The 16,687-nt window shown below is 38.0% G+C and overlaps 1 protein-coding gene across 3 annotated transcripts in view; it reads left to right on the top strand.

The window, feature by feature from the left end:
* The window catches only part of LOC117405751 (synaptotagmin-like protein 5), a 78,762-nt gene that overhangs the window by 41,670 nt on the left and 20,405 nt on the right, over positions 1 to 16,687 (top strand). For all 3 annotated transcript variants that reach the window (XM_034009106.3, XM_059030091.1, XM_059030092.1), the window contains exons 2-5: positions 6,316 to 6,766; positions 10,003 to 10,224; positions 13,954 to 14,069; positions 16,439 to 16,565. In XM_034009106.3, coding sequence (XP_033864997.1) covers positions 6,648 to 6,766; positions 10,003 to 10,224; positions 13,954 to 14,069; positions 16,439 to 16,565 — 584 coding nt within the window. In that variant the 5' untranslated portion in view covers positions 6,316 to 6,647. The remainder of the gene's footprint in view (positions 1 to 6,315; positions 6,767 to 10,002; positions 10,225 to 13,953; positions 14,070 to 16,438; positions 16,566 to 16,687) is intronic.

Below are 16,687 nucleotides of genomic sequence, written 5' to 3'. Positions count from 1 at the left end.
GGACTAAGAAAGGTATTGAGGTAAGGTGACAAGGTTTTCATGCCTAATTTAGAAGCAAATCTAAGACATTACAATAGCCAGTATTGGATACTAGGTTTACTGTAGTATCTGATGTACACGTTCATTTTTAAAGTGTTCTGGCAAAATTACAGAAGAAATTCCTGAATTAAAATAAGTGACATTCAATTGCTACATATAAAAAGGTGAAGATTTCCATACTGTCCATGCTGTAAATCATGTAACAGGAGCGCTAACACTGAAGGTGATGATGCCCTTTGATAACAGCAGCATGCAAACCATCTGAGAGCCTGCTTCACAAAGGCATGCTGTCTTCAACAGTGTTCCTGTCTGCCAATATGTAGTGATTGAAAAACACTAATGGCATATCTCTTTTTAAAATGTGTTTACCAAGATAGAATAGAATCCGAACATAAATCTTTTCACCAGAGCTGCTGTCAGGTGATAACAAAGGTAACAGAGAATATTAGTCAGATGCTTTTAGAACCTTACAGTGCTTGCAACAGTAGAAGTTTAAAAAAAAAACATCTTCATTCTCTGTTAGTTCAGGAAGAAAACTTACATTTTTAAAATAACCGTTTAATTGATCTGCTGTATATACCACCTCTATTTAAATCATTTAAAGAAGGGGGCATTGTAAAAGCCCAGAATCGAATTCAATGATTTTTATCTTAAAATTTCAGGTTTAACCCTATTTTTAGCATTTAAATAGTGCCAGATCCACCAGTTTTTATCAATTGAAAACCATGGGTTTAACCTAGAAATGCGTGTGTACTAATTTAGATAGATAATTTAGATATGGCTGGTATAAAAAGGGTACAATATATGATTTTAGGTGACTGAGTTGTGTTTCTGGGTTTCTACAGTACTGCAGGAGACATCTGTGTGTAATTTTCTAGTTTTTGCGTCTTAATAAATTACTTTTCAATGTTGCATTTTAGATTCTGTAAAAGGTTCTAATCATACATACTTCTGGGGGTGGTTAGGTATACATGCAACACAACGTCCTGAAGATAGACACACATTTTAGCTGCTGCTCATTCATATAGGAACTAGCCACAACATTTGTCTACAGTTTGTGCAAGTTATGTGTTTGAGGCCTCATTCATTTAGCATCATATAACTGTGATGTTAACACTTATTGTTAATTAACCATGTGATATGGGCTTCAACAGTGGCCCCTATGAACTTTATTGTCTTTCTGATACTGCTCACTGCACATCATTGTTAACCTGCACAGAACAGGGAGGTTGAAGCTGAAGGCTTTGTGAACATTCTGTTGTTTTTTTGTGTTTCTTTTGGTTCTGAAGGTTAAAACAAAAAAATGTGCTGGTCAAGTCTACTATTATACCTTTCACATATTTGTTATACTGACAGTACCAGAGGTTAGAAGGTCCATTTTTGACAATCCCACAATTTAAAGCTATTGATGACTCCACTTGATATAGCAACATGCAAATGTTGGGTACTGTAGCTATGCAGCACTTACTGTATTGTGAGCTGCAACAAACTGGATTCAAGTTGTTCATCCAGATGATTTATAAAACATCAACCACATGTTAATCCTACAGTAGATGTATTGATAGTACATTAATGAGACTTTGAGTGTGGTAAGGAACTTTGTCACCAAAGCAGCTAACTTTACAATACAGCTCTGTACAAAGAGGTGAAAATCTATTTTATACTCATTAGCATTACTGGGAGATACAACCGTCTATCCAATTTGAAATTCTATTAACCCTGAGCTTAGATTGCATGTGTTAAATATAATGTGTGTGAGAAATGCTGAATCTCCCTGAGGCAGAATTTAGTTTTTTCAATGAGACATGACAGCAAAAAAAAAACACATTCAGGAAAGCATTTGTAAATGTAATATTCTTCTCAATTAAACCCAGACTCCCCTGGGGTCTAGCTGTCTCCACTAACCACAGGACCACACCTAGAAGAAACTAATAAATTCCAAGGAAAGTAAATCTTTTTTTGTAAGATCGGCTTCGTTCTAGTGCTCACCTTTGATCTGCAATGAAACTTAAACAAGTTAAAGATGAAAGCCTGAGGACTTATATAATGAATTACAGTGTAGTACAGACATAGAGGTATTCCTCTGCTATGTTATTCAACCGTAACACAAGCACGAAAGAATTCTCAAAGTGACACTTTTTGCCTTAGATAACAGCACAAAAAATAAACTGTTCTATTTTTCAGTGTTTTTTTTTATTTAATTTTCCTATTACAGTATATTGTTTTTTCTTTCTATTTTACTTGAACCAGCTTTTAGCACAGAGTTGATGTCACACTGTGGCAATGTGGTTAACTGTGCAGGTGCAGGAGTGCTGCGGTGAGCAATAAACAGACAGGTAACGATAATCCAGGTGCAATGGTATTTTATTTGTATATTCCAATGGTCTGATGACACAAGACAGTAAATAATAATGACAACAGGCAATACAGCGGCGTGTATTGCACTGTTTTAATCCACAGGTTGGTCCCGAAATAATAGTCCTGATCTTATACACCCACATGTAACACAAAACACAAACACAAGCCCACACAGAGTGCTAAAGTGCTTGTGGTGCAAATACAGTTAATCGTGAACAACAGTGCAGTGTTATCCGGGTAAGTGCTGGCCTTTGGCGACAGCTCCGGATCGTGTTAACCGTCTAATAATAACAAACAAGTATAATTAGACACGACACAAACAAACAAAACACTCACAATAACAATACAGGTTTTCCTTCCGGTTCAGTATTAACTATACAAAGGAACAGATCTTCTTCTGTTTTGCAAATTTATATATATATATAACCATTTCAATAGAAAACATGTTAACTAAAGCTTTTGATGCATTTTCAGCCTATCCTTGAGCAGTATATCATATAAAAACCATTAAAACAAATGAACATTAAATCTATTGGAGCTCTCTTCCATGTGACGTCCTGTCGTTGACTCTCTCTATAGTCACACACAGTATTCTATTGAGCGTATGTCCTGTTCCTATATTATTTAGCCATTGTTTTGTTATGGCCGCCCTTTGTTGGTTTAAAGGCTTAGGCACACAAATACTTTTTGTTACTGTTTTTCCTTTTGTTATTTTGCACCCGAATGCTTTGCATTCCGACATAATTCACTCTGCAGGCGTTCAGTGGTGTGGGTGATTGTCAACGATATGATGGAACAGCAGCGTCAGAAAGGTTCCAAAATGGCGACTGCCTGCATTTCCAGCTGAACCAGAAACCTGACACAAAAATTGAAATACTGGACAAACACTTAACTTTTTAACAAAATTGGCGCAGCGAGACTCATTTGTTATGTGTACCGAGCATTTATAAAGCCTTGTTATTTTGAGTACAGTTCCCCTTTAATGGCCACCAAGTTTCTGTCGAAATTTATTGTCGCCACCTACTGTTCAGATTTGGCTATTAAAACTGCTGTGAACACTTAGCCTTTTAAAATCTCTGTACCGGTATGTTACATATTCTTGAATCTTCCAGTTTTCCTAATATATTTTGCAATACAGCCAATAATACCTTTTTCTATTTTTCTTCCATCACCTATACCATTTTTTTTAAAAATGATTGGAAATATTGCAATCCCTTAATTCTTTCCACATATCTTCTCTCACCTTCCTATATCTAACAAGCATCAGATGCACCACGGTTTCCTTTGCACTATTTTCCATGCATAACCCATTTTCATGCTCTTCAATTCTATATAAGTGTTCCTTTAATGTTGAATGCCCTATAAGAAGCCTTATTAATGCTACATCCTCCTTCCTATTCCACCCGTACCACCCTTCCCTTATTTTAACCTTACTTTGAGCCTTATAAAATGTCCTACCTTTTTATCTTTATCCCCTTTATTCTGCCATTCATTAATAATCTGTTTCTCAATAATTCTATAATATTCATTTAAACCATACTGCACATCCATATCCCACTTCCTCTTTCTTCACTTCTATTTTAGCTAACTTATCCACCCTCTCTTTCCCATCTATTCATATATGAGCCAGAATCCATACTAAAACTACATATAAACCTAAATAGCAGCATTCTGAAAATAAATACATTATTTCCTGCACCTTCCCCTCCATTTTTAATCGCCTGTAATGCTGATAAGGAATCTGAAAAGATGACTGCTGTATTCACCTTGACATCTCCAATCCATTGCAATGCCAATGTAATCCTTATCAACTCTGCTGTTATAATTGACACATCATCTATAAAGGAACAGATCACTTCGCTACGTCCCCTTTTGTACCGTCAATCATGACCCCTTGGTTATCGATGATTTAGTGTACCGTAACTCAGCCCCCTTTCTAGATGGCTGACTTCCGTCTAACCCTGGGAACGAATTGTCTGGCCATCCAGTCCAGGGCACTCTGTTCCTTTTACACAGCGCCCTCACAGGTTGGGAGGGAGGTTTATCACCAGGAATCATTTTGTCTCTGTCACACACGCCTACCTTAAAAGTCTTGCTCCTTCATTACCTGTAAGACTTACTCCCCGTTGTGCTTTGGGTTTAGTATGTCACAACAGCAGCAGAATCCACAAAATCAACAGACACTGTTAACAAGTGTGTTAGTATGATAACATGTTGGTATGTTAGTATGTTACAATTGTTAGTATGTTAGTAGTATTATACCAAAAAACTCAGCCAACCTGTACAGTGTACAAAATGTACCCCATTAAATCGACCCGGGTTGAGGTGCAGCTGATGGAACGTTAGTAAAGAATGACTCACGTCTGACCCCTCGGGCCTCTTTTCTGATCGTTAAATACAAATAATGTCTCCCATCGCCTGCTTGACAATTAAAAATGATATCTCATGGGGCATTTGGTAGCAGCATGTGACATGATGGGCTGCAGGCCCCAGCTGCATTATGTTACCTGAAAAGCACACTATTTGCCTGGTTATTCCATGAATCTGGCATGTACTATGCATGTGGAAGCATTTATTTTCATGTCACTGAAAGTCAGTTTTGTTTGGTAATGCAATTTGTTGTCATCTATTACACACGTTATTTCATCATTATTATTTTATTATTATTTATTTCTTAGCAGACGCCCTTATCCAGGGCGACTTACAATCGTAAGCAAAAACATTTCAAGCGTTACAATACAAGTAATACAATAAGAATCATGCTCTAAATCAGAACTGCGTCAAGGATGAAAAGACCCACTGTGTGCAATTTGTAAAATATGCAGAAAACAACAAATGAGTGTAATTTATATTGTCAAAGAACAGAAACTATTTTCAGTGTCGCTGTGACACCTGAATGTGTTGAGCAGCTGTAGATTTCAGAAATAACCAACTCTCTCTACTTTGATATAACTCACTGCAAAAGTTGTTTTATTTCTATGTCCAATCTCAACACTGTAGAGGGCCATAACAAATTCCTGTTAATAATTGCCTTAGTTTGATATTTTCATTCCTTCCCAAATTGAGGCCCGCAGCGTCTCAAATATGACCAGGCCATATTTAAATTATTAGGTTGTCAACTAGAATATGACAGAGGCAAAAATTCATGAGACTGCAGTGGAAACTTGGTCTTGGTCAGGAAATGTATAAGCTTTGCTTGTTTTCCTTCTAGAATGTACAACATTAATTATTTATATTATACATATATCATTTTGTAATTTACGTATTTAAAGTGGAAGTGCATTGTAAATTAGGAAAATAATACAAATGAATAAATAATACATTTAATAAAATACTCCCACACATTAGCAAAAGCTACAAAACCCTTGATATTGTTGTCATTGCATTTCATTTGTATGCAATGTATGACTCATTATCCTCAATGTCTTCATTCCACCTCATCACTCAGTGAGAGGCGGGGACATTTTGGCGGCTGTGTGCACTCTGTCTGTTTTGCCAAATCCAAGTGCATTGTGTGCCTCATACATGTACAGTACAGTGCAGTACATCAAGGAATGAAAGGCTGCCTCCACAATTTACATGTGAGGAGAGCACTCTGACATAACACTAAGAGAAACAGAGCAATGCAGGCATTACGCCAGCTATCTGTGGAATTCTGAAAATGAAATACCACTTTGGGTAAACGTTTTTGTTAAAGGACTCAGCAAGAGGTTATTATTAATCTGGAAACTGAAGTGAAAGCAGAAGTGTATCAATTAATTGTTGCCAAAAAATAATGGCTTTGTTAGTGGTTTTTTTTTTTTTTTTTTAATAATTATATTCATTGTAGTTATTATTATAATTTTAAGGATTGTTATTAGTTCTTTATCTATACTAGCTTCATTAATTCTGTTTTCTTTTTCTTTTTGTCAATAACAGTTGCCGATGGTCCAAGACTCACCACACGGCTCAGCTCGAGAGCAGTCTTTAGAGCACGATGCCCACTGTGAACACAATGCCAGCAACCAGAGCCAAAGACTGGATTAAAATACACTGACCAGGAGCAGAAACCTATACTCTGTGCACCCCACGCTGATGACATCGCCAAAGACAAAGCAGCTAGACCCTACGTTTCAGGATTTTTAATAAATGATGTAACATTTTGGACTTCCTTTTAGTATCTCCTGGTTCGATCCATCTGTGGTTCTCTGATTCCCTGACATCTCTGTATACTGTGAGAGCTGTATTATCTGGATAAACAGTAAAGAAACATGGCTAAAACCTCGGAGATCATCAACCTGTCTTTCCTCCTGGATAACGAGAAGGAGATCATTCTTGGAGTTCTGCAGAAAGATGAAAACCTAAGAAAACGGGAAGAGAAGAGGATTCGGTAAGCATGCTGTGATCCAAATACTGGGGAGATGTAATTGTGGTTGTGCAGTGCATTAGTAGAATATTGGATAGTTATGGACAGTGTTGAGAAAGTTACTTTTAAAAAGTAATGTGTTACAATTGCAAGTTACTTAAACAAAAAGAGGATCCGGGAAGGATGCTGTGATCCAAAACTGTGGTGATGTAATTGTGGCCATGTAGTATGTTAGTAAAATATATTGGATAGTTATGGACAGTGTTGGGGAAGTTATTTTTAAAAAGTAATCTGCTACAGTTACAAGTTACTTGAACAAAAATCTCCTAACTGAAACAGTGGAGAAAATGTATATTACATAAGATTCTGGGGGTACTGGTATGATATTACAGTCAGCACTCACATATCCGACCCTATAAAATTTTGACTAAACGTGTGTGACGCATATCTTGATTATTTCATTTTGGCCCGTTCCAACCCTTGCCCATTTTTCAGAGATCACAAAAAAGATACAATGTCAAAAATACATAGCTGAAAGGACTGTGTTTTAAAATAAGTAGGCACAAAAGCAACTCAAGATCACAGATATTTTAAAACTTACATTACAGTATCTAAAACTGTTTAATGATTAACTGATTTACATTACAGTAGCTCTCATCCACTTTATTGTTGCTAAATTTTAATGGGAATTGATTTGTTTCTTAATAAAAGCACAGTATTTAAGCGATAGGGGCTGTTGATGAAGACTCTACTGCGTGGTAGTTGACCACGACTGGAGTTATGCGTAGCCGGGCCGAAGGCGAGGGCGCTAACGAAATTCAAGGCCATATAGTAGAGCCTTCATCAAGAGGGCGCTATCGCGATTAGAAAAGGATTTTTGCTGAATTGTCCATGCATCGGTTTGTTGCTGTTGAAAAATGCTGAGCCCTAGCCGAGTAAACTGGCTGTGATTGGCTGATGCGGCAGTTGCGGGTACAGGGTTGATTGCTTTTGTCAGTGCAAATTATTGTTTGGCTGGTTTTGGTGGATAATAACTATCTGATGTAACTATCAACACTGTTATCTGCTCTTGAACTACCCCCAATTTTGTATTTGCTCTTATTAGGACTGAAGTCATTGTATTTTGTATCTTGCTCTTAATTGTACTGTAATTATTGATATGTATTTTTTTTTGTATACAACTGTAAGTCGCCCTGGGTAAGGGCATCTGCTAAGAAAAAAATTAATAAATTAATTAATAAATAAATAAATAAATAAATAAATAAATAATAATAATAATAATAATAATAATAATAATAATAATAATAATAATAATAATAATAATAATAAAAATAAATTAGCACCAATTACCTCTTTGTTTAGTATTTGCTGTCCAATAGATGTGAACTAAGCTTAAAAACAGAAAGTCAAAATGGAAAGGTCAGTACTTGCGCAGATTGATTTCAAATTTGATTTGCAGGTGATGTGGTGACGTTCCAGCAGGTATCTACTGTGTATTAATGCCCGCTATAGCTGGAAGCTGATTGGCTGATGATACTAAATTGTTTTCTAATATCCTGTAGTTTTGCAAAGTACTTTCTGTGTTTTCTGGGGACAAACCTGAGTGTCTTCCAAAGCATCCTGGACCTGTTCGGCGCCCTGAAGAATACGCCTGTTTTGAATTCACTGCATACTGTAACACCATCCTTTTTCTTTCTGCTTGCATAACGAGCATCAGCTACCTATGTATATTAAAATGTCACCTAAGACAAGTTAACATGGTTGGAGTTATTTTTGTATTAATATTTCACACAAGAACATCCCATCTAAATAATGCTTTTGCTTACGGAAATTAAACTTTCTTTACTAAGATGTTTAAAATCTCAGTGGATTGGGAAAAAAAAACGTCACTTTAAAACCCACATTTGTGTAAGCTCCATGGTGTTATTTAATAAAATAATGTTTTAGGAACAATGGCAATTTCAATTTCAAGTAGACAAGTGCATTCATGTAGAATCTCGATCACTGAGATAACAAGGTAGACTCATCTTTATTACTTGCAAATAACAGGCAGATCCCCTGACATTAAATGCCCCTGACTGGGAGTTCTGATGGCGACAAAGGCATTCATATTGCAAATGTAGTTTCCCCAGTCCAAATGAAACACCTCGACCATGTGAGAAAGCATTTCACTAACCTCTTGAAAGAGAAGAGTGCACTTAATTCCGGAGATAATTTACAGTCCATTGCATGAGATGTTTATGAGCTTTAGTCAGTGTGCCTCACTGTGTGTAAATACATTAAGTATTTTTTTCCCTGTGCACTGTTTTGGTGCATACTAATGCTTGCTCACTAATGCCACAGTTGTCTGCAGCTGTCCTATTCCCCTCTTTATCTCTTCAAATTGCATGGCACAATGATCCCTGCTTTACCTGATACAGTTGCAGATGTCGTGAGTAGTCTGACTTTCGCTGTCACATCCCTTTCAAACTCTTAGAAATCTCTGCTTCTACCGCATCTAGAAGCTAAAGCTCTTCATATCTCTTTCCTCTTAGAACTTCTAGATGGAATCATCCAGTTGGTTTTGACCTGGTGAATACGGCAGCTATTTGTCACTGATTGTTTCCATATTTATGGCAAGATGGCAGTGAGGATTAAATCTTATGTCTCTGTAGAATCAAGAGTGGATGGGTAGGAGGGTGCTTTTTTTGTGCAGCGTCTACTGACTGCATAACTTGTCTTTGATTCTGACATCGAAGGAGATTTCATCGATAAGGCCCTTTTTTCTTCCTTCTGTTCAGGTGGCTATATATTACTGTACAGGACCTTCTTGACCTTGTCCGGGGTCTGAACTGGGAGATTGAAATGGTCAGACACACATATTGCAAGCAGGTTCTCTGTATTCAGTCACAGGTTATAACGCTTAACCAATAACTTCAAGGTTAATACCTGTCAGTACCTTATAATTTTCATCTATGCCATGAAACCATTCTGTAAAACTTAATCTCATCTTGTTCCAATATCAAACTGGGGCTGCTGTTGGTTTCATCTGTAATCTACACTACAATCCGGAAATTACACAAAAGTCACAGATCACCTGTATGTATCAAGCTATTGAGTTCTGCCAGAGTTCCAGCTGAAATCGATTTGATCATGATCTGCTGGTGATGAAAATCAGTGTCAATTCCGGTGGCAGATGGAAATGCAGCTTTACATTCTCAAAGGTTTTGATCTGTGTTTGTATCTTACAGGGACTGTGTTTGTTTGCTTGTTTTTCGCAGGAAGCTGAAGAACGAGTTGCTGGAGATCCGCAGGAAGGGTGGGACCAGGCGGCACAAGCACCAGCAGCAGAGTGAGCGGGTGTGCGTCCGCTGCCAGAAGAGCCTGGGCCTCATCTTCGACCGAGGGGATGTGTGTGAGGAGTGCCAGCTCAGAGTGTGCAAGGAATGCCGCGTAGTGTTGGAGAACAGCAAGTGGAAGTGCACCATCTGCGCTAAAATCTTGTAAGTCTCATGAACAGACAAGGGAAGTAAGGACAGGAGGAAAAGACATTTACAGCGCAAGTGTAACAGGCCGTTATGGATTCTGACCATTGTCTGTGAAATGAGAGCTCTATATCCCCATGCTGACGAGCTGGGCTCTTTTGCATATTAATTAAGGCGCTCGCTTGCACTATTATTGATTTATTTCTTAGCAGATGCCCTTATCCAGGGCGACTTACAATTGTTACAAGATATCTCATTATGTTTACATACAATTTGAGTTTTTACTGGAGCAATCTAGGTAAAGTACCTTGCTCAAGGGTACAGCAGCAGTGTCCCTCACCTAGGATTGAACCCACGACCTTCCGGTCAAGAGTCCAGAGCCTTAACCACTACTCCACACTGCTGCCGGAACAAACTTTGTTAAGACATTGTACTCTAATGTGTGGGAACAAATAATGGATTAAGTGGCATTAATGATATATTTGATTACATTGTCATCACATACAGCAAAGTGCACTTGCTACTGTGTTCACTATTTAACTTCACGTGTCAGTAGAAAGAAATTACGTTTTTAAAAACTGGTTTACGAAACGAAACATGTATTTAGCAAAGTATTTACTGTACAGCTACATATGTTCATTGTAATTAATGTCACTTTCTGTATTCCAATATAATGTAGCAGTTTACAATATAATATTCATGATTTGGGAGGCATTAATAATAATAATAATAATAATAATAATAATATTAATAATCTTTATTTTTATATAGCGCGTTTCATAGTGGACCACAATCACAAAGCGCTTTACAAGATAAGACGATTAAACAGCAGGTTTGGGTTTGAATTGTTCAACAGAGTTGTCCAAACCGGGCAGTACATGGTACTTTTCTGTCAGTGGTTTCAGCACAATTATGTAACCATTGATGTGTATTTCACTGAGGGAAATAAACTATGCTCTGTAAACAGTGGTCATCTGCAGTGAATAAAGTATATATTAAAAAAAAAAACATAGTTTAAAAGCACAGCCGCGTTCTGCGCAGGGTGAGTCATACAGCACAGGTTTGCGTACTGGCTGTGTGAAGTAGGCCAGTCTTCGCTGGGGACGCATTGGCTTTGGTGCTCCTGTGGGTTAGGGAAGTAAAACCGACAGGGACTGTTTCTCCTCATCGCTCTACAGCAAACCCTGCTGGCCAGGTGCCCAGTGAGCTCAGAGCAGACACCTGCAGTGCTGGCCTTTGTCCTCCACACGTTGGTAGCTCGCTGAAATCCACTCTTGAGTTCCTGGGTGAAAAAGGAAGCTGGCTTGGTCGTGGGATCGGAGGACGCCCACTGAATCTTCGGGTCTCCTGAGCCATGTGGGGAACTGCTGCGGTGAGGAGAAAAGCGATTGGGCATTCCAAATTGGGAGAAAATCGGGAGGGGGGGATTATAATTGGACATACTAAATAAAAAAAAAACATTGTTTGATCTTTTAATTGGTTATTTTCCAGTTCAATAGAACACGGTGGAAAGAGAACACAAAGAACTGTGGCTGCATCAAATAAACAACAGTCACCTGAACAACAGTTGTCAAATGCTTGTTTTCCTATCTGAAAGTCAAAATGTTAACATGTTTCTAACAAGAGGTGGAATAGCAATGTTTAATTGCTATGGCTTTTTGGGATAAGCAACTTAAAGGGGTGAATCTGTATGGATTGGGAGAGAGTAGATGTGGGTAGCCAGAATCTCTAGGCAAGGTCAAGGCCAGATAAATTCAACAGGATGGAGGTTGGGAGTGAACTGGCGACCCCACACAAACCGCAAACGTCTTAACCACTGTGCAAAAGTGCCGGGCTCGTCTGCATTCATGGTTTTAGAGCTTTTAAACTCATCTCATCTCACCAACAGGGGTCACAATCAGTAACAGCAGTGTGTCACACAGTACTGCCCATTGCATAAGCAACATATAATTGTAAAGGAAATGTAAGAAAAAGCAGTTAAAGTGACATTTGAAGCTACTTACTTTTAAAGACAGCACACTGCGTACAGTAAAGAGTTTTGTAGCTGTCTGAGCAATGGCTAGTGTTTCATAGTTACTATCTTGAAAGTTTTCAGGCTGGATTTTCCACTCCCCCTGTGTTGAAAGTGCCCCTTCGTTTAAGTTATGCATCCTTGTTTAAGGCACATCCAATGTGGAAATGCATGTCATTTAACAAAACAAGTCATGCTTTACATGACAACACTGCGGAAAATAGGGCCCATTGTCTTTGCAGTATGCATGTTAAAAACATGAACTTTGCCAAAACATTAAAATAAAATAAAATGCCAAAAGTATTGTGAACACAGAGTCACAGTGGAGCACATTATTTAAAATTCGTCCTTGTTACTTCAGTATTATCCTTGTATTGAAAAGAAGCAGAAGAGTCCTATATGGAGTAGAGACTCCAGTATGACTTAGTCCTATTGAATCAACACTTCTTTGAAATCCAAACAATTACTTGCACTTTTGTCTCACAGTACATCTAGCTACAGTATCTTGTTCTGTGTCACAAAAAAAGGTGTGAGTCTCTTCTAACAGCCCAGCAACAAATCAATATTGTTTCCTTTGCAAGAGCTTTTGTTGTGCCATACAGTCTGACACTTACATTATAGGCTTCATGTCTCATTCCATGTTGGTTTAAAAACTAAACTTATCTGGTTTTAGCAGCTGGTATACAGAATATATAAATATGATTATTTCTTTACTTAGCTATTGTGTAAAGACCTTTCTATTGTAGTTGATGTGCTTGTTAATTAAAATGTAAATTTTTCAGTTGGCTTGTAGTTCTGAAAGCCCCCGTTCTGTGAGTTTCTCCCAGTGACTACAGTTTAACTAAGTGCAGTTAATCTATATAATATCTGTACAGTGTAGTTTTACTGCATTATTTAATATATGCAGTTCCTTTAGTTCTGAGGCACTGCGTGGAAGATAGAATCTTCTGTTTACTTTAGAGATATATTTTAAATAGATCCATTTCCAACTGATCAGGATTAAATGTTGCTGTTTGTAACAGGAAAACCGTGTGCCAGGATATTGTACAGAAGGGATGGATATAGGAGTCCCATTGAATAGCAGTTTGAGCTATTCCAGGTGTTTGCTATGAACTTAAAGAGTAAGTAGCAGGGTTCCGAAAAATACAGCGTTACACGTCCCCACGTGTTGCTACAACAGTTTAAATAACGTACCTGCAATTATTTATTTTTATTGTTAACATCCTGACGACTTTTTTACACTTATAACTAAAGTCTGTTTCAAAGCTCTTTTCAAAATGGCCGCTCTAGTGCACTGATAGTGTAAGGATTATTGCCCACATTGTCAAACAGGTAACACAGCAATAATGATCCATGATGATTTTAGAGGACAGATCTCAAACTCCAGTGAACTAGAATGGCCATTTTGAAAAGAGCTTTGAAATCGATTTTAAAGTTAACAATAAAAACAAAAATGACAGGTACGTTATTTAAACAGTTCTAGCAACACATGGGGACATATAACACTATATTTTCAGAACCCCACTACTCAATAAAAACAGGACAGGTGTTATTTCCCCGGCACTTTTGCAGTGGTGTGTTCTGATCAGCACCATTAATTTGACCTTTGTATTTTAACTACATAGCAATACAGTGACCAATAAGCCAGGAATACTGCTTTAACCAGTTTGGTTTCTGCATGCTCCAAAAGAGTGCTATGCAGTCTCCTTGGAGTCTGAATTCTCTTTGCTTTCCAGGCAACTCAGGGTGGTGACTGGGGAGTGGTTCTACGAGGAGAGATCAAAGCGGTTCATGCAGGGGATCAGCCAGGGGAGTGAAGTGGTGAAGCAGTCCATCGCTAGGGCTCCGCCAGGTGAGCAGAATTAACTTCCGGGTTTAGGGGTCAAGGAATGGGTTTTGTGGAGTTTTGAAGATAAAAGGAGAATTTTTTTTTTTGTGATAGCGTCAATTTGAGAAAATAAACTGGTGGAACGAGTTGCAATTAGGGTATTATATTCAATTTAAATATCTAAATGTTTAAACTGTGCTGGTAGTGTTAAAAACATTTAAATGTTTCAACTTTAACATAATGGGAAGTTTTGTAAACAATTAAAAAAGCCATCATGTGAAGCTCTCCATTAAGGCCTGGTCACACGGGCGACTTTTGTCCAGGGTAACAAGAGGAACACATTTATTGCCTGCGTGTTGCCTTGCATTTTGTGGTGGTCACACGGGAGACAAGCATGCGGTCGACAAGCTGGCAACACACAGGCAACAACGTAATGCAACCCAATCGTAATGCACGTTTCTGTCACGAGACGTCGACATGCTGCAAGGGAAGGTTGCTGCCGCTGCTTTCATAGCAATGTTAGATGAGGAAGAATAGGAAAGTAGAAAAATAGAAAGTTTTGGGTTCGGGCCTGGGTTAGGAGACATGAAAAGTTGGGGTGCTATAATAATGTAATGATGGAGCTACAGAGAGAAGATGTCATAAGTTTTAGGAGATGGTTGAGAATGGATCCAGCTTCATTTAATGAGCTGCAAGAGAGGGCTTTGCTCCTTATTGAAAAGCAGAATACGGGAATGAGACAAGCTATCCCAGCTGGGGAGCACCTGGCTCTAACATTGAGATACCTTGACACAGGTGAAACATTCCGCTCTATGGAATTTTCATTTAGAATTCCACATAACACAATGTCAGCAATCGTCTCAGAAATCTATTAGCTTCACTTCCAAGTAGATCATTCAGAAGAAGAGACTTTGCTGCAGATTTTCTCCCCTAGCTTCACTTAAGGAATTAAAGGCGATAATCATTTATAGAAGTTCTAGAAAAATACCAGCAATTAAGGGTGTGGGGTGATCTCCTCTGCAGTTTTCATGAGTGACATCTTTAAACTCTCAGGAGGTTCAGCAGGGAAGGAGAGAGATCACAACAGAGCAAAAGTAAAAAAATAAATAAACAGCATAATACACCTTGAATTAAAAATGAGGCTGAACTACAAAGAATAAGGCTAAAGCAAAGCCGCAGACGAGAGTGGAATTTAAATATGTATTTTTCTAAGACCATGCTTATCAACAGGAAACCATGCTTAAGTCAATAAGTATTCTTTATTTATTTAGAAATTACCATCAAGCAACAAATGGCTTAGTGCAGTTCCATTTTGGATTGGAAAGTCAGATCAGAACAGACTGAGGTCAATAGTCAGGTCAATAAAATCCAAAATCCTGTTTGGTCAGGAAAAAAAGAAAATTTATCAGGGATTTTCAACTGTGATTTTCAATTGAGCAACTAGTACTAGTTAGAAATGCTGTTGTTAAATTACTCTTGACAAAATCACAATACATTTCCAAATTGTAATACATTATGCATCTAATACACTGAAGAAGGCACTAGTTGAAACGTTTGTTTACTTAGAATTCTGATTAGTTATAGTTGGTGGAACACGCATTCACTACCTATTTACTCTCCTACTTAACCCTACCCAAGACTTTATAATGATTTTATTGTTCTTCAAAATTGTGCACAATTCCCAATAACTAGACAACACACTATGTACATAAAACCACAGATAAAGGCAATTAAAAAATATCAGTAGTCATTTCAGACCAAGATGCCACTCTCCTCGGAATGGCACCATGATCATTCTAAGCCTCAATACTTTCTGCCTAGATTATATTGCTCTTGATATTGAATTTCTTCTGTATACTGCATTGCAGATTGTGTTTGAACCCCTAGAATATTGCCATGGGGTCTCTATAATTATCAAGCAGTGCTCTGCTGAGGTTTTCCCCTCTGTAATAGAAAAATGCAAGCCTGGATCCCTAGGGTTTGCTGATCACATAGAGGTGATGCGAGCTTCCAGATCTCACAGAACGTGGCAGACACTGAGGGCATTTCATTGCAGTCACAGTTCATCAGAATTCAAATGTGCAGGGTTGTAACCTGCACGGCCCTGCTCGTGAAACTTTTATCTTGCACCTGATTTAAAAGATTGTTTTGATGAATAACGAGTGGACAAGTTTTTGTTTTATAAAGATCTTCTGGGCTGTTCTTAAAGAGGGGTTTTATTAACCTTTTTTCAACACAATCTACAAACACACGTTTTAAATGAAGTGTGCGTTAAAGGGTGCGTGCACAAAGATTTAACTCACTTGTGAAATCTGCTGCATTGTGCATTATGGTTTGGTTGTGAAAGTTATTTCCTCTCTGGGTGCTGATGTATTCTTCTCCTGTGGTTTCAGGCAAAAGCAAAGATGAAAAGGTGAACCTGAAAGCACAGTCGGATCAGAATGGTCAAGAGAGATCTGTTACCCCCACTTCCACCAGAAGTGCCCTAAGAAATGTGATAGATGCTTCGAGGCACAGAGGGTAAGAAACACAGGTGTTTTTTATTTTTTATTTTTATTCCAGCAGTTACTTTCAGCACGCTAAGGATGCTATACTGTATATATACAACTTATATATGAAGTTATGTATGACATAGTACACTG

This window comes from Acipenser ruthenus, chromosome 9, assembly GCF_902713425.1.
Source record: "Acipenser ruthenus chromosome 9, fAciRut3.2 maternal haplotype, whole genome shotgun sequence".
Classification (NCBI taxonomy): domain Eukaryota; kingdom Metazoa; phylum Chordata; class Actinopteri; order Acipenseriformes; family Acipenseridae; genus Acipenser; species Acipenser ruthenus.
Note: the sequence above shows the minus strand (reverse complement) of the source record. Positions and strands in the feature narration are given on the sequence as shown.